This window comes from Athene noctua, chromosome 27, assembly GCF_965140245.1.
Source record: "Athene noctua chromosome 27, bAthNoc1.hap1.1, whole genome shotgun sequence".
NCBI lineage: Eukaryota > Metazoa > Chordata > Aves > Strigiformes > Strigidae > Athene > Athene noctua.
Window position 1 is genome coordinate 4,335,886 of NC_134063.1, and position 19,825 is coordinate 4,355,710.

The window sequence follows — 19,825 nt, forward strand, 5'->3', positions numbered from 1 at the left end:
GGACTCTTCTTCTTACTGTAACAGAGAAAGAGGTGCAGTAGGTAGACTCCTGCTTCCACCACACAGCACTCCTCCACCTCCCCACCACGCTCTGATCACTGCAGCCCCTCTGCTCACTGAACAGCCCTGAAAAGAATCAAACGTGTCATTAGCAGGTGGCAACAGGAAAATCCCAGGGCAGCATGCACACAGTCCTTCCCAGTCCTGCTCTGTCAGTTGATATAATGAGAGATGTCCTCTCAGGCCATTTCGGCCAAGACTCAGAAGACGAACCCTTACACTTCCTCCGCTGGAGGGTCACTGCCAAAGCCAGAGCTACCTTCATCTTTGTACAGCACCAAGCACGTTGGCTGCCCCGTGCAAACATGGGGGGGATTTTTGACAGCAGACGTCATCGTAGTTGGACTGGATGATCTTCAAGGTCTTCTCCAACCTAGATGATTCTGTGATCAAACTAACCCCACCTCCACCAGCGGCTGGGCTGTGGCTCTGGCCTGAGCTGGAGGGAAGGCTGTTTGCTGAAGCCCAGGAACCAGAAGGCAGAGATGTGACCCCAGGCACGGAGCAGGTGGCAATCACTGCTGCTTCATTCACTCTTAGATTTGTAAAGAGATCCTGGAGGCAGGGAACAGGAGTCGATCCCCCAGCACAAGGAGACCCATCTGCTGGGTCTGTCTGTACAGCCCCTGGCACCAGAAGTGAGACCAGTGCCTGAGGATTAGGTACAAATCAGCTTTGTATGTGCGAGGTGAGACGGACCATTAAATCCTGCATCCTGCCGCACGCTGAGGACACCTTTTACTTTCTCAGTGAATGATGCACTGTATTAAAAAGCCCTCCCCTTCCCACCCACCCCTCTCCAGCTCCCACACCTCCTCTAGGACCAGATCCTGCTGGATGATGGGCACCCCTCGCTCCCACTGAAAGCAGCAAGGAGACGGTGTGCTCAGCATCACTCATCCGGAGGAAGAGTGTAGGGAGATATTTGGTACCTCGCAGCCAATTGGAGGAGAGGTGACACTGAAAGGGGGGTGCTTTCTGCTCCTCTCTCCACCCATCCTCCATAACACCCCCCTCCCTGTCATCACCACCACCGCCATCCTCCTCACACACAAAAGCAGTGCAATTAGCTGATTTAAGAGAGCTGAGGCTTAGCCAGCTGCACGAGGAAAATAATAATACCTTGGAGGGGAGGGAGGCAGCAGAGGAAGCAGCAGCCATGGAAGAATACAAATAACTGCCCTCAATTCCACCCCCCCCTCAACAAAATCCAAATCACAAAGCAACAACTGCTGCGAGAAAGGCCGACCTAGATGCATCCCCACACTCCTCCACTGAGAAAACCGCACGTATCTGCATCCGGATCGGGGTGCTGGACCTGCTGAGCAGCCCGGCTCCATCGGGAGGAATGCCTGGCTGGGATACAGGCAGGATCTTCTTTGTTCCTCGTTAGCCACAAGCATCGGTGAGTACAGCATCATCTGGGCTTCCACGCTGCTGGGCAAGGTTTGAGATTAAGAAACACCAGCCGCCAGCCTGGGATTTGCTTTCACATCTTTCCTTTCTCTTCCTCCCTCCATGATGCTTTTCAGGGTCAGCAGAAAGCGGATGACAGCGGTGGGGAGGAGGGAGGGAAGGTGGGGTCTCTCTGAGCCCCAAGGTATCTCCTTTGCCTGCACGTAGGGAAATCAAAAATGGAGACATGTGTGACGGTGTCATGGGCATCGCAGGCAGCCAGGCGGGGGTGAGGACAGCTTACCCCGTGTGTGTGCTGGGAGGGGAGGCTGAGAGACGTGGGGCAGGGAGAGCGAGCGCCCTGCAGCGCTCCCAGCCAGCTCTTTGCTCTGATTCCTGTCTCTGCCAGCGCCTGTAATAAAGACAGATGCTGGATTTACTCAGGCCTCTACGTAGCTCCATTCCTTTAAACCAGATACACGCAGACAGATTTATCTCCCTCCAGATCATCACCGGTGACACCCTCTGTAAATATAAGCCTCCAAAGGAAACAGAAAAAGCACTGGCTCTCCATATAGCTATGGGTCAAACTCTGCTAGGTGCTGATTTCCCTGACACCAGGAAACAGAGACAGTTACCCCATCCATTTGAGAAATCACCTTAGGTCCCTTATCCTAAAAAAAAATAAAAATGTTAGTATCCAGCCAGTGCCTGGGTACATTTACAGTGTAAAGGCTGAGCTCAGGAAGAGCATTCACAACTGTCCTGCGGTGGACAGGTTAATGCATGTGCCCAATATATGAGCTGATTTCCCTGGAACATGTTCTATACAAGGCCTGACCTCGTCCCCTCCAGCCTCAGGTGCTACTAAGCTCAGCTGCAGCAACACCCAGCTGAGAGCAGCGGATCTGCTCTCTGACCAGAGCTGGTCCTGCAAGGTTCTGCAGGAACAGCCCCTGGGAAATAGGTACAAAGGTCTGGTTTTTGCTAGCTGGCAGCGTAGGAACCTTCTAGTGAAGGTAAATGATATATATGGTCCTAAGGGCACCTCGTGCTGCTGGGGTGTTAGTACGAGTGAAAACAAGGCTCACTGGATTTGAACTTCTGTTCATACCGGTGCAGGAGAAAGCCCAGGGAACAGCACCCCCACCTTGCCTCCATTTGAGGTGCTCCGGTTTTTTGGCATCTCTTTGGTTTACCTGGAAGCAAGGCAGAGCTGTGAATTCTTCAGGGGTGTGGAAGGACGTTCAACATCCCTGTGAAGGCCTCTCTGCTCTCTTCCATTTCTCTCTGGGTGCAGGGACAAACGTGGGGATGGAGCCCAGGCCAGGCAGCACCAGTCAGGAATTTCTCTGCAAAACCAAAGCCATTAACTTCTGCCCAGGCCAGCAAAATGGAAACTGGTGCTACTGCCAAACCAACCTAAAACCAGCCTGGGAGGAGCTCTTCTCTTCCCTTTCAGCCACATTTCATTTCCCTCAGCAGAGGTGCTTGTTTATGTTGAGATTAGTATTGGAAGAGAAATAGCAAGGGAAAAATGGGTGGACATCAGCCCAGGCAGTGTTGATCCTCAGGGAGAAGTGCTAAGGTCACACAGAGCACAGACAGACCTTTTGCTTTGATCCAAGGCCAACCTCACCTCCTCTTTCTTGTCCAAACCGTGTCAGGTAGCTACAAAACCCCATGTCCTTGCCTTGTTGCTTTGGCAAAACAAGCAGCTATCACTCTGCTTCTCTGTGGAGCATGGTATCAGCATACCTGCTCTGAACGGTTCAGATTAAACCCTCCCGGGTCAGGGTGCTCAATGCCAACCTCTCCTGCCTTCCACCTTCCAGCCTGAGCCCTTCCTCGAGGGAACTGCCGTGCAGCCAGCCCCTCTCTGAGCACGATGGGAACCACAGAAGCCACTTTGCGGATGGAAAATGTGGATGTGAAGGAAGAATGGCAAGACGAGGACTTCCCCAGGTTTGTTCCCTGAAAAAAAAAAAAAAAAAAAAAGCCCAGGAAAATGTTATTTCTTCCTGTAAGAAACCAGCAGGCCACAGAGAATGTGGGTCCCTCCCACCAGCCCTAGAGGCAACAGGAGTCTTAACTCCAACAGGGCAATTCTGGCCAGAGAACTGAGCTTTGGTAGCAAGGCTGCTCTGAATGCCTAAAAATTTTGGGGAGGCTTCTGGCAACCCTCTGTGAGCATGCCAAGGAGAGGGTAAGGAGCTGGGTGCAGAGGGAAGGAAGGGATGGATGGATGGATGGATGGATGGATGGATGGATGGACGGACAGACATAAGGATGGATGGACGCATACAGGGATGGATGGACACATATCGGGGTGGATGGGTGGACTCCTTCCCAGTCTCTGAATCAAACAGTGTCTCCCCAAACAGAGGAAAGCTGCTTTGCCAGGAATCTGCCACAGGAAGCGGAGTCATTGGGCAGCAGTGCCCGCCGGCACTGACATGCAGAAGCTGCATGGTTGCAAACCTTGTAAGAAATGGTGTGTGGGTGACAGAAGGTGCCAGAATGGCACTTTCACCTTCACAGACGCTTTATTAACTGCACAGCGTCCAAAAAATCCCTGCAAGCTCCACGTGCGCTGAACTCCCTGCAGCCACCCAAAGGGTGCACCCAACCTCATCCCCACCCCAGCGCTCCCCCCCACATCCAACTTTAAAGCCCTTGGGCCAGCAGCGGCTCGCTGGGGCACACGCAGCGTGGCCAACACCAAGCCTTGCTGCAGCTGGGGTCTGGGCTGCTGAGGGGCTTTTCACGCTGGCCCAGCTGCAGCTGAACTCCCCCGGGCAGCCCACAGAGCCCCTGTATTCGCAGACAGTGGCGCAGTGTGCTGGGCGGGCGGGCGGGCGCAGCCCCTGCCGTGCTAGAAAGGGTCTCCTGTTCCCCTCGGCACCGGCAGATGAGCTGAGCTCTGTTTAACCGGGTCCAGCTGCATCACTAATCTAAGCACCTCTGTCTGCCAGCCCAGCACCCGGCTCACAGGACGTGCCTTGTCCTTCCGCTGGCCCCAGAGGTGGGCTCAAGACAAGCCCTTGGGTTTCTAGGATGGATTTTTTCTTTCCTCTGAGAGCAGAGCTGGGCAGAGCTTCGGGCTGATGGATCTCTGCCAGCCCAAGGCTCCTCCAGAGCACAGTGCTCACAAGCTTTTAATTGAGTAGAAAGGAAAGCGGGGTAAATAGAAAAGAAAGTAGAGTATAGAAAGAGGAAAGCATTGACCCAAGGCTCCCTAGAAGATCTGGGGACAAAGCTGGACGAGCACCTGGACACCTACACAGTAACCCACACCACGTTGGAGAAGGAGCTGCCAGGTTCTGATTAACACTTGCCATGCAAGCAGCAAACTTGCCCCAGCCCCAGCCAGGCCTTCAAGGGGCATTTTTTTCTGCAGAGCCCCCAGCACCACCTAACACAGGCATCAGCACTCCTGCCTAGCAAACAAAGCTCAGGGAGAGGCAAAGGGATGTGACCATGGCTGGGTGGCAAGCCAGTGGCAGGGATGAGGCCAGAGCCCTCCAAACAAGCTCCGTAGCCTGCTGATAGATGGCTGCAGAGGGATTAAATCAGGAACAGTGCAAGTGAAATAGAGCCCAAACAGCCATGAGGCAAACGAGTGAATGCTAGCTGTGTTTAAATGGCATTAAAAATAAATAAATAATAATCTTCAAGACACTTCCTCCTAGAAGCATTAAAATAATAGGGCAGAAGCTGCTGCATGTGGGACAGTAGCTCTCTAGCAGATGATTTGCTGCATAGCTATTTTTGCTTAGCTGTGATTAACCAATCTTGCCACAAAAAAAAAAAAAAATATCCTAGACAAAGATCTGGGCTGGGGGAGCTGAATTCAGCTGCTCATTAAGGACACAAGGCGACATTCCCATCCCTCCCTGAGAAGCTGATCTGCAGAACAAACTCCTGCCTTGCAGGCTGCAAAGGTGCAATGCCCAGGCACTGAGCAAGCAGCGAGGAAGCGGAGAGGAAAGCGTTCTCCCTCCTGCTGCTCCCTGAAGGTTTAGCTTCTGTCTGTCTGTCTGTCTGTCCGTCTGTCTGTCTGAGCGTGCGAGCGCTGCCCTGCGTCGCGACTGCCGCGGTGCCCGGGGCGGATGCAGGAGCATGCTCACTCCATCCCGCTGCCAGCGGATAACGGGCCGGGAGGGCTCAGGCTGTGGGAGCCCGAGAAAAGGTGTTTGTAGAGGGAAACTGGGCAGCAGGCTCTCAGCAGAAAGCAAAATGGTGGCACCCGACCCTTAGAAAACCTGCTTCGTTCAGCAAATTTGGCATCTGGGGCTATAGCTGCGTTTGGGGAGGAAGATTTACACGAGAGACGGGGAGGTAGTGATTCGAGCAGCCTTTGGGAAGGTAAGAAAGCCCTTTTCTTCACCTCTGACTTTTGAATTGCTTTCCTTAAATTAACTGGAGCATCAGGGAGCAGAGTGCCTGACGGCAGCACGTACTCGGTGCAGCTGGGCCTCTCCCCCCCCCGCCTCCCTTTGATGCTGTATCACCAAGTTGTGCCAGGCGCCAGCTCACAGTCAGATAAACAACCAGCCAGGCCCCGTTCAAGACAAAAGCAAAAGGGAGGAGGAGAAGCTGGAGGGGGCAGAGGGATCTTTCTGACTGCTCGGGAATATTGTGGCAGCCCACAGAGTCCGGGTGCTGCACAAGCGAGGAAGGAGCCTTTGATCAATTCTCCAACTCTCATAAATATACAACGACCAGCTAGGAGAGGATTATCCTTTAATCTAAATATTTATAGGGTTTAATTTGGCTGGTGGCTCTGGTGTCATGGCAGCCCGAAGAGGTGCCTTTGTAGGGCAGAGCTGGGCTGTATCCTCCTGCGGGCTCGGTGCCGGTCCCATCACCTCTCCCTGCCATCGCTGGACCACAGGGCTGGCAGCTGCTGGACACCAGCCCCATGCACAGTCCCATCCCCATTCTTACAGCACTACCTTAAAATTGGTGGGGTTTTCCCCACGTTCAACCCCAAGGCTGTGCCAGCACCCAGGATTTTACACCTGGAGGTGTAAAAGCTCTTCGCCATGTTAAGGGGGAGCTTCCAGCAAGGAGCAGGTGAAACGAGGAGGCTCAGAAGGTCCCTTTTAAACAGATCTTTGATGACATGAACATGTCGTGGGGTTGGTGGGGTTTGGTCATGCTGCGCAAGAAGTTTCAAACCCGGCTAATGCCAGGGGACAGGCACAAGGCCCAGCTCAAATTAAGCATCCAGAAAATATCCAGCTCAGGGTGGGGAGTGTGCTGCTCAGCCACCAGCTAGGGTTCCTCACTGGGGGCCAGATTCTGACTTCACTTAGTCCAGTATGGGTCAGGAGCAACTCCAGCACCTTCCAAAGGGTGACAGCCCCGTAATGAGATTTGGCATTAGCATCTGTACAGGAAGGCCAAGTTTTAAATCAATGGATGCTTCTAGCCTCAGGCTGGAGGCAAGGTGATTTATACCGAGGGTGCAGGAGCCAGGCTCAAGAAGCTACAGATGCTGACCTCTGCCATGGAGCCCCAGAAAGGAAGCTGTGGGTCAGCCTTTGGCTCCAAAATACATGTTTGAGTGCTGGCACCTGGATCTTAGCTCAGAATGAAGCTGCTCCCAAACCTCAGCAGGGTTTGGGTATCACTGTCAGCTTTTGTGAAATGGGGGCTGAGGTGAGGATGGGGTGACAATTCCAGGAGCACACCTAAGGTTTGATCTTTGCCTTGAACACCATCTGCCTTAGAGCAAAGTCCCTACAGACCAAGGAGGCAGCTGCCTCCCCCCGAGAGGTGGTTGTGGCAGGTGCTTTGGATAAAGTTTTGCTCTGCTGTAGCTGCGGCCTGTGGCAGAAAGCAGGATGCACTTTACAAAACCATTGGCGGGGAGTGCAAAGTGCTCTTGTGCTAAGCATCCACTGCTGGCTCAGCTGCTGCCAGGATCAAAGCATCCACTGCTGGGCTCAGGAACAGCCAAATTCAGGCTGTCTGGACAGCCCACTGCATTGCCTACCAGGAATACAAAGTACCAACTGCAGAAGATGTTCCCTGGTACCCTTGATAAGGAGCCCTAGAGCGGCACTGCCTCTCAAACTTCTGACAGAGATAAAAGTGGGGAAAATACGGAGAAAGTGAGGATGTTACCAGGCTCTTCTGGGGACAGGATTTGTTCCTGTGTCCCTGGCTGGATCTTCCAGCCTCTTGGCTGAATGGCAGCATGAAGGATGTTTTGGGGGGTGTAAATGCAGGGCTAGTTTGGAGGTTACTAGGGATTACACAGTACTCAGTAAGAAAACACAGCTGCTGGGTTGCTCTTGGGCAAATCACTGAGGGTATCCGTCAGGCTGAGCTCACCGGCGAAAGGGAAAGGGCAGAGCACACATGGGGCTGCATGTTTTTCCCTGATGTCCCCAGTTCTCACCACTCTCTGCCATGGAGTGACTTTCTCCTAAACATCTCCCGTTATCTCCTGTCTTTTTACCTCCACATCTTGGCTTGCCTGCAGACCTCTCCCAGAAGAGACAGGGATGGAGTCGCTGGGCAGCCCTACAGAAGACGAGAATACATCCTGTAAGTACCAGTCTGCCTTGTCAGGAGTTCAAAGGAAAACAAGCCTATGGGAACGGCAGCTTGCAGTTAGCACAAAAGCCAGTTCTCTTGGAGTATCCACAAAAAAATCCCACATGGGAGAGGAAACCAGCAGAATTTTCTATTTTTTCACAAGAAGCTGGGGGAGGAAATAGGTATCTCAAAAGTGCGGGTGTTTTTATCCAGCCATACCTGCAGGCATCCAGAACCTGCCAGCTATGAGCCACCACTTTTAGCTTCCAAGACCGTAGCTTGAAACGTGCATAATGAAAGCACCGTGTCTTGCACTAAGGGTAGAGGATGAGGACAACTTGTCAGTTATTTTCCTTTTAACTCCAGCTCCCCCAAATACTTTGAACTTTAATGGGGCGCATCGTAAGCGGAAGACACTTGTTGCACCCGAAATCAACATTTCCCTGGACCAGAGTGAAGGCTCCATTCTCTCCGATGACTTCTTGGACACACCAGATGACCTCGACATAAATGTGGACGATATTGAAACTCCTGATGAGACAGATTCCCTTGAATTCCTGGGAAACGGGAACGAACTGGAATGGGAAGGTAAAAGGCTGGTTTGGGGTGAATGTCTGCAAGGGTTGGGGCTTTTTTTAGCCTCATTTTAGCCACTTCTGACACCACTCACCATCAGCAGCTGATGACCAACTCCACCAGCAGTGAAACACAGCACACACAACCAGGCCCCATCTTCCACAGAGCATCTGCCCCAGCAGGACCCCAGCTATAGCCCAGGAGTCCCAGTGCTGCTATTGCAGCACTTCCATCAGGGGATAGTGTGGGCAAAAATAGTTCAGGGACTTACAAACCCCAGTCTGGCCATAATTCAGGATAAGGCTGTGGACACACGTGCCCTTCCAGCAGCAGCTGGGCCACCACTCCAAGCTGGAAGGCGCTGCCTGCTCAGCTCTGCCAGTAGAGCTGTCACGGGAATGTTCAAACATCTCGAATAACATGGTCTTTGCTAACCTGGCTGGTCTGGACTGAATCGGGCTAAGGAGGACTCGTGCAAACAGCTCTGCTAGCAGATCAGAAGACAACCCGTTTGCCACAGGCGGTGCCTTCTTCAGCCATATAGATGGATCTGAAGGAGGATCCAGCAAAATTCAGGTGCCCGACCTGTGACTGCAGGTACTGAAGCAGCATGAGATGATAAGCTTATTTCTATTACAGTTTGGCAATGGGACAAGATTAAGAACCACAAACTTACACAGATCAAGGGATCATCCTCCATTCGTGGTTTTTCTTGTCTCTTACTGCACACCAAAGCTCTTGCAGAGCCTCTTCATACATTATATTAAAGGCAGAAATGTTTGTCCCTTTTCCAGATGACACTCCTGTAGCCACAGCCAAGAACATGCCTGGGGACAGCGCAGACCTGTTTGGGGATGGTGGGACAGAAGATGGGAGTGCTACTAACGGACGGCTCTGGAGGACTGTCATCATTGGAGAGCAGGAGCACCGCATCGACCTCCAGATGATCAAACCCTACATGAGAGTGGTGACACACGGAGGTGAGGGGGAGGGAGGCCTAATCCTGGCTTGGTGGATTTCTTTCTGTCCACCTTTGTCAAACTGGAGGGGATGCCATGACTGGCATCTTTAGGGAAAAACTGCTCTTCATTTTGTACCACTATGTGGCAGACAAGCACAAAAGCACCCAGCTCATGGTAAAAAACATATAGTTGCTGTAGCAGGCTTTCAGTAAGCCAAAGCAGTGATAAAGCTGGCTCTGAACAAGATGGAATGTACCCCAATCCTCAGCCCCGGGTGCAGGCAGCATTGCCAGTGATGAAGGGACTGCAGGGGCTTAATCCCTCTGTAGGGATCAGTCTCTGGAGGCACAGCGAAGGGCCATTGCGTCCACAGTTAGAGGCCGCTTCTCAAATCTGAGCAAAGCCAAGCAGCCACCCAGGGCAAAGCTCTCAGCTCTGTGCTGACACACACAAATTCCCTCCCTGAACCCCACATGCCTGTTATAGCCAAAACCAGGATCAGAGGCAAATCAGATCATGAAAGAGGTCTGCAAGAGACAAACACTTACCTAGAGCTGAACAGAGGCACAAAAACCAGCACAGGCCCAAATTTGGCAATACATCTTCAGTGCCGTTTTTCCCTCAACTCTTGCATCTCCCCCTGGAAAGAGTCACTGATGCTGCCTGTGTCTCTTTTCCCCAGGATACTACGGAGAAGGTCTCAATGCCATCATTGTCTTTGCTGCCTGCTATCTGCCGGACAGTAACCTGGCCGATTACCACTACATCATGGAGAACCTCTTCCTGTAAGTGGCTGGGGTCGATGAGGGAGAGGAGGGCAAGGAAGGTAACTCGGGCTCTAGGAAAACAGTGTCCGTGTATCCACTGCATCAGGAACCTCAGCTGGAAGTAGTTTGAATCCAGGCCAGATGTATCCATTGTGCAGCTGCAGACTGGAGCGAGTGTCACTGGGTAAGACACTGCCCACAGCGTTTGCATCCAAATCCAGTAAGTCAGAGCATTCGAACATTTAGTGCTAATTATGCCAGTGATGGACTCACAACCAGGGTAGAGCATGTGCATAGGATGCTGAACAGCTGGTGGATGCTACTGCTAGGCGGAAGAATGGTGCAGGGATCTCCATCAGTGTAGGCACTATGCTAACAAGCACCAGCAATCCCTGAGAAACACCCTTGAGAAAGACCCCTGGGCATCCTGCCGAGAATTTGAAACCTATTCCAAGGTCTACAAAGAATGTGGCTGGAGTCCTTTTGGGATGATACACAGCCACCTGAAGAAACCTCAAGGGACTTTTTTTTTTGAGTCTCATGTCCCTGTTGTTTTTTGATCACTGCCCAACAGGTACGTGATCAGTAGTCTGGAGCTGCTGGTGGCTGAGGACTATATGATCGTGTACCTAAACGGAGCAACGCCCCGTAGGAGGATGCCAGGCCTCGGCTGGCTGAAGAAATGCTATCAGATGATAGACAGAAGGTGAGAGTCCTGCTGGTGTTGCCTCTTCATTCTTCCCTGTCCTCTTCCCACATCTCTTCCACTGCTTCCTTGCAGCCTTCCCGGCCACCCCTCCTTCCTCACTCCCCACATTCTGTAATCCCTTCCTCTGTCACAGCCTTCTGATTTACTCTAGGCTCTCTTCATCACTTCTTCCTCCTCCTTCTTCCCTCACAAGCATCTTCACAGAAATCTGATACAGCACCCAAGTTTGAGCTTAAATAGGGCTCTTAAGGCTTTTGTCTGGAGACACCCAGCTGAGGCTGGTGAGCATCATAACACTTATTAGTGCTGTGACGGTTACAGGCGAGTTTAAGAAAAGGTACTTTGAACCTGAGTTTCTGTCCCATGGCTTTTCCACAGGCTGCGTAAAAACCTCAAAGCATTGATAATCGTGCATCCTTCGTGGTTCATCCGGACAGTGCTGGCTATATCCAGACCCTTTATCAGGTAAATATAACATGTTGCCAAACTCAGCTGGTTTTGGAGTGGAAGTTTAATCTCACGAATCAGATCTTAAGCTCACCTTTAACTAGTAGAGACCAAGGTGAAACCATTCATCATTTATCCTACCTCTCTCTGATGCTTCCAAGGACAACTCTAGAGGTGGTTTTAGGAGACACTGGTGACTTAGATCCAAATCAAAGTTTGTCCCAGTGGGTAGCACTTAAAGATTTACTGGCAAGTGCAGGAATGGTGGTCCTTTTTCCCTCCTACAAATATTGAGAGGTGGGAGTGAAAGTGAGGTGCAGTAAAGTGCCATCTCATGAAAACTTTTAGTCATCAGCACGTCAGCACCGGGAGGACACGGGTACGCTCAGACTACAGAGGATACAGAGATGCAGAACTCCTCATTTCCATCAGGAAAATTCTGACTTCCGATGGAGAGAACATCAAAATGAGACCTCAAGCACACGCTCTTTCTCTCTCTCTGCCAGTGTGAAGTTTATCAATAAGATCCAGTATGTTCACAGCCTGGAGGAACTGGAGCAGCTCATCCCAATGGAGCACGTACAGATCCCAGACTGTGTCTTACAGTGAGTATCAGGGGGACCTGGGGCACACGTAGCTCTGAGGAGGTGGGGGACAAAAATCCTCTGTAGCAGGATATTGTGTTGAGTCAAAACCCATGTACTGGAAACACAGAGCCCGGGGCCAACCTTATCTTACACGTGTACTGGTGCCAAGCAAGAGCCTGCACGCTGTGCTACTTTGCAGTTTCTGTCACCTTCAGAGCAAACATTGCATTTTACTAAAAGTGTACAGTCCTGACTGGGTGACATTTAAAGAATTTTTCCTGTTTGTTGCAGATATGAAGAAGAGAGGATCAAGGCCAGAAAAGAAAGGTAAAATTAGTTTTGGGGGGGATGGAGGGTGAGTTCATTTTCTTGGGATGCTGTTGCTTTCTCTCATCACTATTTGTGTTATAACCAGTCAATTCTGTGTTCCTCCTACCCTGATATCCCACACAGCCTACACTTATTTCCTACTGATTTTCTGAAAATAAGCAAAAGCTGCAGGAGGGAGGAGAAGTTTGATTAAAAGTTTATTTATCCATAGAACTGTTCCTCTTAACCCCATCGGTGCACACATCCTGAACATGCACCCTATGTGCTAGCCAAGGTCATCAGAAATCACTTTATGTATAAAAATGGCACATTTTCCCCATCTGATGATGCAAACTGACCTTAAAGTGAGAGCTAGTGCTTCTTTTAAAAGCCACTTCATTCTGCTAGAGTGGTGTAAAGAGGGCCATTAGTTTACAGTTGGTTTTTTTTCATTTGCTAGACCCATTCCATCGCTGGTGATTTCGGTTAGAAGTGCTGGCCATAAACAGTGATAACAATCAGCTCTGCTAAAGCAAAAGGCAGCCGCGACCAGAGGAAGGACCAGCTGGGTCAGCACAAGAGCAGTGTGCTGTAATAACACCTGCTCGAGCTGGGGAACTGAATGGGAGATGCCAGTTTGGGAGGATTCAGTTCATTAGCTGCAGAAAAGCGAGTTGTCCAGCCCAAATGAGTCAGCTACCTCCCTCTAGCGCCAACAGAGGCGTCCTGAGAGCATTAGTATTATCAGAGCTGTATATCACAGGGACGAGAAGTGGTTTCGGATCCTCTGTAACCTCTGGCTGAGGTCCCCCTATCTCCCTAGAAAGGCTTTAGACACTCTACACTTCCACACTGCTCGCCTCCAGGTGATAGATTTCAAATGTGACTTGTGTTTACAGGGCAGAAGAGAAACAAGACATGGCTGAGAAGGAAAGGTAACGACTCTTTTTTTGTTTATCCTTCACTTATGAAATAGCTTAACCAGTCTTCGGCGGTGAGGATGGCCCTATTGCTCGGTAGCGCCCCTGGGAGATGTTTGGACCCAACAGGACATTTCTAAAGTGTCTGGGAACTGATAAAGCCTCTCCTCTCCCTACCAGCTCCCTGTGCTACCACTTCTGTGATTTTATTGACCTTCACCTATGCAAATGGATTCCTGACACTGCTTTTTACCTCCGTAAAGCTAGCGAACCCATTTGGTCATGGACCAGAGCCAGAGGCACCAGGGAACAGTCTCCTGACATTCAGTTGTAGCATTTGCATGATGGTGCAATGCAGAGGCCAAATACTGCTGTCAGGCACATCTTGGGTGTGCGTAAAGCCAACATATGAGGCTGTAACTTTAGATGGGAAGGAAAATTCTAGGCAGGTTTGAAAGACAGTGTCAAAATTCTATGCCAGGATAATTTGGCCTGGCTTTAGCTCTGCTTCAGAATGATATAGCCTCACTTTTTTTTTATTCTATCTAACTAGCTCCTGAGGGGGAACAGTGCATATTCATGCTATTCTCTTCCCAGAAAAAAAAAAAAATAAAAAATGGAGCTTTGATCAAAATTGCCAAGATCCATTGGATAAGTCTGAATGGTTCCAAGAAACAAATGGGACCTCAGGGCCAAAAGAGAAGGTGATTAGTTTGTGGTGGAGATTCACTTACTGTTTTGCTGGTTCTCTTCCAAGCAGGCCTGTGGCCCCAGCAGAGGATCAAGAAACCAGGTTTGATTTGTCTCTGTTTGTGTGATAGATTTCATTGCATTTTTGAACTGTCTTCTGTTTGTCTCCGTGTGATAGATTTCGTTGCGTTTGTAACCCCCTAACAGGAACGACAAGACTGGGTTAGACCCAGGACCTCTTTAGCTCATGGAGCACAAAAGAGGCTCCAGCCACTTTGCAGCAGGGGGGGACAGAACCGGGAGGCTTTGACACCTTCACCCCGCCACGGTCACAGCCACAGCCACTGCGGCTTGTCTCAAAGCACGGGCTGGTCGCAGCTGCAGCTGCTCTGGGGGCATGAGAAAAGCTGCCCCTCAATAAATTACCTGGCATTTGCCACGTGGTAAAAGTGTCCACAGGGGCATTTACTGCAGAGCTGCCTTCCTTTACCCGAACTGTTTCATGGTCTTGTTCACTCTCGTTCACTTCCTTAGAGAAGAAAAAGCCTACTAAAGCTGTGAGTGACATTATCTTTGGCCCTGATACAACTTTGTAGAGGATAACACCCAAACATACTCATATTTTTTGACATAGTGGGAATAACAAATTTTTTTTACTACAATTTGCTTTCTAAAAATACCTCTGTCTTTCTGTTCCTTCCCAGTATGTCATGAATCGAAGCAGAGTGGAATGAATGGAGCAGAAGAATGACGCAGCCTGGCAGTCACCCACGTAAATGACCTTTTGGTATAAGACCTTGTCACCATCTTATTCCAAGTTCTGTAAGATCACGGAGCCTGCCTCCCCTGTCTCCAAGATGCAAAGTCCTTTAAACTTTTTGAAAACATTTTACTTTAAAAAAAAAAAAAAAATCACCAAAAACTACCAACAAATCACAAATCAAAATGAGCCAAGAATAGCACTTTTCAGGACAGGTTGCAGTGTGCTTCAATGATGATCTGTGGAGAGCTATTAAGTAGTGCAAATAGAAACCGTGTTTCCTCTTAGTAAGTTAAGAGCATCCTGTAGTCCATTAGTCACCAGCCCAGAAAGAGATATATTTTTTGTTTAAATTATAATCCTTTCCCTTAACTTGCTGCTGGCCAGCACTGAGACATTTTGCTTTAAACTGCACACCCAGTTTCCTCCATAAAGACATTACAACAGCCATTGCCCCAGGGAATAACTAATACAGGCAATGAAAAGAGTGAATTTTCATCCTTTCTATAGCCAGTATATGTCTCTTCCTGAAAATACCAAGTGCCCACCTGTCTAGGCACCTCTTCCCGCCTTGACTGCCTCTGTTAATTCATTGCCAGTTCCTCTTATTAACTCACACAGAACCATTCCTATCAGTAAATGCCATGGTTTTTTCCTGATTTGTTCTGTCTCAATTTGTAAGGCACTCTTGGTAACTTTGAGAGTCCCATACGGCGTGGCAGCCTCCACAGAACCTTCTTACGAGCATCTTCTCATATCCACACGCACACACCAAAAAGGTCTGGTTTTAAGAAGGAGCCTTACGGACAGAAAAGTTTTTCAAGCCTTGTCTTTGTATTGATTTCATGACACTGGACAATCATTCACTGTTAATACCTCCTATTGCGGAGACAAGCTGCTAAACGTTTGAAATTTCCTACTTGCCATCCCTGGGTAATGAGGGCCTCATCTATAAACATACCTGACTGGGACAAACCCAGGTGGAGAATGCTGCGGATGTGGAGGCAGGACATTGCACCTGGGTTCAGCTTCTCAGCCAAGAGATGCAGGAGGTGATAGTGAGACTCTGAATTTTATATTTTGGACTTGTGAGGATTCTGTGAGCAAAGAAGGGAAGAAAATTTTAAAAGCAATTATATCTGGCTAAAATAATTTGGAAAACTCCTGATTTCACCAGAGCCAACTTACATAAACCGTTTCAAATGCAGCAGGTTAAAACCCCCTGCAGACAACTGCAGATGAAGAATTACCTGCGTGTTTCATCACATACGGAATAGTTCAGACCGGGCAACCCTCACCCGTGACTATTTGAAACTATCACTGCTTCACTCAGCTCTGAAATCCCCTGGAGCATAATCCTGGCAAAGCAAGATTTTCCCCAAGATAAGGATGTCTCCTCTGAATAGATAAAGCTTCTCTTATTCTTTCAGTGAGTAAAACTGCTACAGATGAGATCTTTATTTTCCTGAATGCCACAAAGGAGCACCAAATATGCTTTCTATCTTCTCACTTGATATATGTTTTTCTTATGCTCTTCCATCATGAATGTATTTACTGAACAGACCTTTGCATGAAAAACAGAGCACTGCATCCACAGCATTAACCCCAGAAGATGAAGATGGTAAAAACTCCATGTTCTGTCTCACTGGCATGTTAATAACAAGCACCAAGCAAGCATCAACCTCCACAGCTTTCTAGAAATTTCATTATGAGCCAGTTATTGACAAAGTGAATTCTGTGCTACAGGGAAAAACAGCACTTCAGGTTTTTTGGAGTTTAGGTTTTATGCCAGTAACACCTCCCCACAAACAGCGTTCTGTCTCCAGCTTCCCAGTCAGCAGACATCTGTTTCAAGACAGAAGCAGCAGTCAGAAATTTTCAAACATGAATGTGTTAACCCAGTCTGCAAAGCTGGGTATCCTTCTTCACACATGGTCTGTCAGATGGACTAAACGAACCCACGGAAATTAAGAAGGGACTCTTCTGATCAAATTAATTTTAGTTCAGACTACAAACAATCAAAAATCTTGTAGCATGAGAGTACATGAATTCACTGTCTCTCATTGATAATACTTCAACCTAGAATTTCCTTTTTGCTTTTGAGACCATTTTTGTGCATTTAGATAAAAAATCATCTGCTGTGCTTTTCACAAAATAATGCAATGCAGTTGGACACTGAAAGGGAAGTTTACAATTATATAATGAACAAAATTGATAGAATATTTAATAATGTTTTAAAAGTACAACTCTAGAAACCTTTTATGCATCATAGTTACTAAACACTTCAGTGAAAAATGTTCACAAACATCATGGAAAATACTGCTGTTATGGAACACATGGACATGGCAGATAGGAAACTTTAGATTATGTTTAGTCTTGAGACCTAAAGAAATAGACTGCTGCTTGATCCTCAGCAGTAACCATACCAGAAGAATGTGGGGTTTGGTTGTTTTGTTGCTTGGGTTTTTTTTTTCCTCCAAAGAAAAGACACTGTGTCTACATTTTCAGAAAAAAAAAAAAACAAAAACCTACAGAATGAGCAGTCCTGAAGATGAAACAATATTTTTTTCAAGTAATTCCTTAAGGGAGAGGTTAAGAGTTCAGCTGTGAAAAGGACAGATTACCTATTTCATTTCAGGATCGAAGCGAGTCATTTGTTTGAATACAAAAGTCAATTTGTAACTTTGAAATAATTTTTCAAAAAGTGCACTTTCTGATAGAGCACTCTAAGTAGTATGCACTATATCTTAATTTTTAACAAAATTTTATGAGTGTGTAAATTTTATGTTCCTGGGTGGATGGATGGATGGATGTCTATGTCTTTTCAACATAGAAAAGAACCTTCAACCCATAATGGATAAACTATAGCTAAATGTAAAAAGTGCATTTTTATAGGGAAAAAAAAAAGTATCATTAACTTCTTCAGTGATTTTAGATGCTACTTGAAACCAAAGTAGCTACAAATTCTTTGACAGAAACAATCAAGTTGGCAGTGTCCCTGTACCAAATGTGGAGCAACAGATGATGTTGTTAGACCTACACAGGCTCCAAACAAAATCAGATCTACGTGCGTTAATAAACACACCACCAAACACGCTGCACTCATCTTTAGAAGAGCATCACAGATGAGGATCCAAGCGCAGCGGAGGTGAGAGATTGCCTCTCAGGGACAGCTGAGGAAGGTTTCGGAGGCTGCAAACAGATGGGGAGTTGTCAACCTGTGATTTAAACCCAAGGACTTGCCTTGCACAAAAGTCAAGCAGTGACAATATAGACCAAACAGAAATCTGAAGTGGCCGAAGCCATTTTACAAATTTCTTCGCCAGTTCCTTAAAGAGAGCTGTTCTCAAAGCCTATTTGTGAAAGGGTTTACCCGCCGAGATCTACATTTCCACTGGAGATGCAGTTTATAAGAGAAATATGCTATACCAGCAAAAAAAAAAAAAAAAAAAAGAAAAAAAAAAAGCTAGTAAAAGTGCATTTACATTAGGACTTTTGCCAGTATATATACGTATGTTTAAAAAATAAAATGAAATAAATTACATCCTTTCAGCAATACTGCTATACTGGTCAGTGTTCCAAATGTACACCAGGCCTTGTTTCTGCCTCATAAAAACATCTCCCAAGGATAAATATTTTGACTTATGAATGCACTGTATTATATCAAACAACATGTATTATCAACAACATTTTTCTGGTCCAGGATTCTACCTTTCATGAGATTTTTCTAATGGTGAATCCATGTAGAGCCACATTTTAGCTGCAGAAAAAAAATGATTTCACACCCATGATAGCGTATTCACAAAAATCATGGTTTTCTTACAGTCTAATTCTTGACTGAATTTCAACATTCACCCCACATCAGCCTACAAACTGAAAAATTAGATCCCTTCCTGTACAGCTGATGACAGACTAGGAAATACCTTCCCATCTCTTTAAGGTAGTCACAGGACTTGACGTAGCCTTCGGAAATGCAGGCACTTGTCACTGCATTATGCAGCAACCATCAGATTTATACAGTTAAAACTACTTTGTTTTGGCACATCTAGGAATCATCCAGATTTGGGACTGTCCAGTAATTTTAATTTTGATTCACGAGGAAGACACAGGAAATAAAACTGAGATGCTGCTGTATATTCAAGTTGGATAATTAAGACAATTTCTTCTGTACAGTACTGTGTAAATGTGAGTGGATATTTAGAGCATACCTCATTGCGATTTTTCCATCTGTTTTTTCCAAAGATTATTTGCTTACAGATGTGCATACACAGGTATGAGAAAACCTAAGTGGTAAAGGTTTTAAAAGCAACACATCCTCTATTTTACATATCTAGGGATGAAAAAAACAAAAGAGTTAATGAAATGCTGGTGGCAATAAGCTCAGATTGGCCTGACAGCAGGTGAAATGTACAGGCAAAATTGCTATAAATACAAAAGCACGTCTTCTCTTTTGTATTTCCATATTTACTGGCAGTCAAAAATACAGCATGCTACTGGTAAAGTGAATTTTAAAAAAGTCACCATGACAATAGAACATAATCTATCTCAGTTTTTTTTTTCCTTTGTAGAGGGCCCTTTTAACCCAAACCTACATGTAAAAAACGTGTGAACTGTCATTTTTCTAAAGTGTTTGTAATTAGGTGGTTTATGCTAGAAGACATAGATTGCTGTTAAGTATGTATTATTATTTTTGCTTTGTATTATTCCATAAGAATCTGTGGATATTCAATTAAAATGAGACTAATCCTTAAGCAAAAATGTATACCCCTTTTTTTTGTCAGTATCTTTTATTTAGACTTTGGCTCCATAGAGAAAATACAATAAAAATTTTCCTTTGGATGTTACTCCTTTGAATAAAGCAAGTCAAAGTCATCCCTAGCAATTATGATACTGCAAAATGAACCTCTCTGAATGTTTTTACTAAAATAACTTCTATTCTACAGGCATGGCCTATGATCTTTCCCAGTTTCCCTCAGTGTTAGGCTTCAGAAGAGAGTCATGGAAAAATAGCTTCTCTTGGGTTTCTATCAACCTGTACAGAACAATACTTGTCTCAGGTTTTTTAATCTCACATTATTTTTGCATATCTTT

The 19,825-nt window shown here is 47.2% G+C and overlaps 1 protein-coding gene across 3 annotated transcripts; it reads left to right on the forward strand.

Annotated features, from left to right (window-relative positions):
• Window positions 1–891: 891 nt before the first annotated feature.
• Window positions 892–19,555, forward strand: ATCAY (ATCAY kinesin light chain interacting caytaxin). Of its 3 annotated transcripts, none has more exons than XM_074927895.1 (13): window positions 892–1,465; window positions 3,291–3,420; window positions 7,952–8,016; window positions 8,374–8,595; window positions 9,378–9,563; window positions 10,228–10,330; window positions 10,887–11,018; window positions 11,400–11,486; window positions 11,975–12,073; window positions 12,347–12,382; window positions 13,264–13,299; window positions 14,042–14,077; window positions 14,679–19,555. In XM_074927895.1, the coding sequence occupies exons 2-13, from the start codon at window positions 3,344–3,346 to the stop codon at window positions 14,686–14,688; spliced, it is 1,089 nt and encodes a 362-aa protein (XP_074783996.1). In that variant the 5' UTR covers window positions 892–1,465; window positions 3,291–3,343; the 3' UTR covers window positions 14,689–19,555. The 3 variants fall into 3 exon arrangements, with proteins under 3 accessions (XP_074783996.1, XP_074783998.1, XP_074783999.1); XM_074927897.1 differs by having other exon boundaries at window positions 14,045–14,077; XM_074927898.1 differs by lacking the exons at window positions 892–1,465; window positions 3,291–3,420 and adding an exon at window positions 5,584–5,823.
• The last annotated feature ends 270 nt before the right edge of the window (window positions 19,556–19,825 follow it).

Excerpts from the sequence above, each read along its gene's own strand:
- ATCAY (XM_074927895.1), top strand. The coding sequence starts at position 3,344 with ATGGGAACCACAGAAGCCACTTTGCGGATGGAAAATGTGGATGTGAAG. Across the intron at positions 9,564-10,227 it reads GAGAGTGGTGACACACGGAG|GATACTACGGAGAAGGTCTC; the intron begins GTGAGGGGGAGG and ends TCTTTTCCCCAG. Across the intron at positions 10,331-10,886 it reads ATCATGGAGAACCTCTTCCT|GTACGTGATCAGTAGTCTGG; the intron begins GTAAGTGGCTGG and ends ACTGCCCAACAG.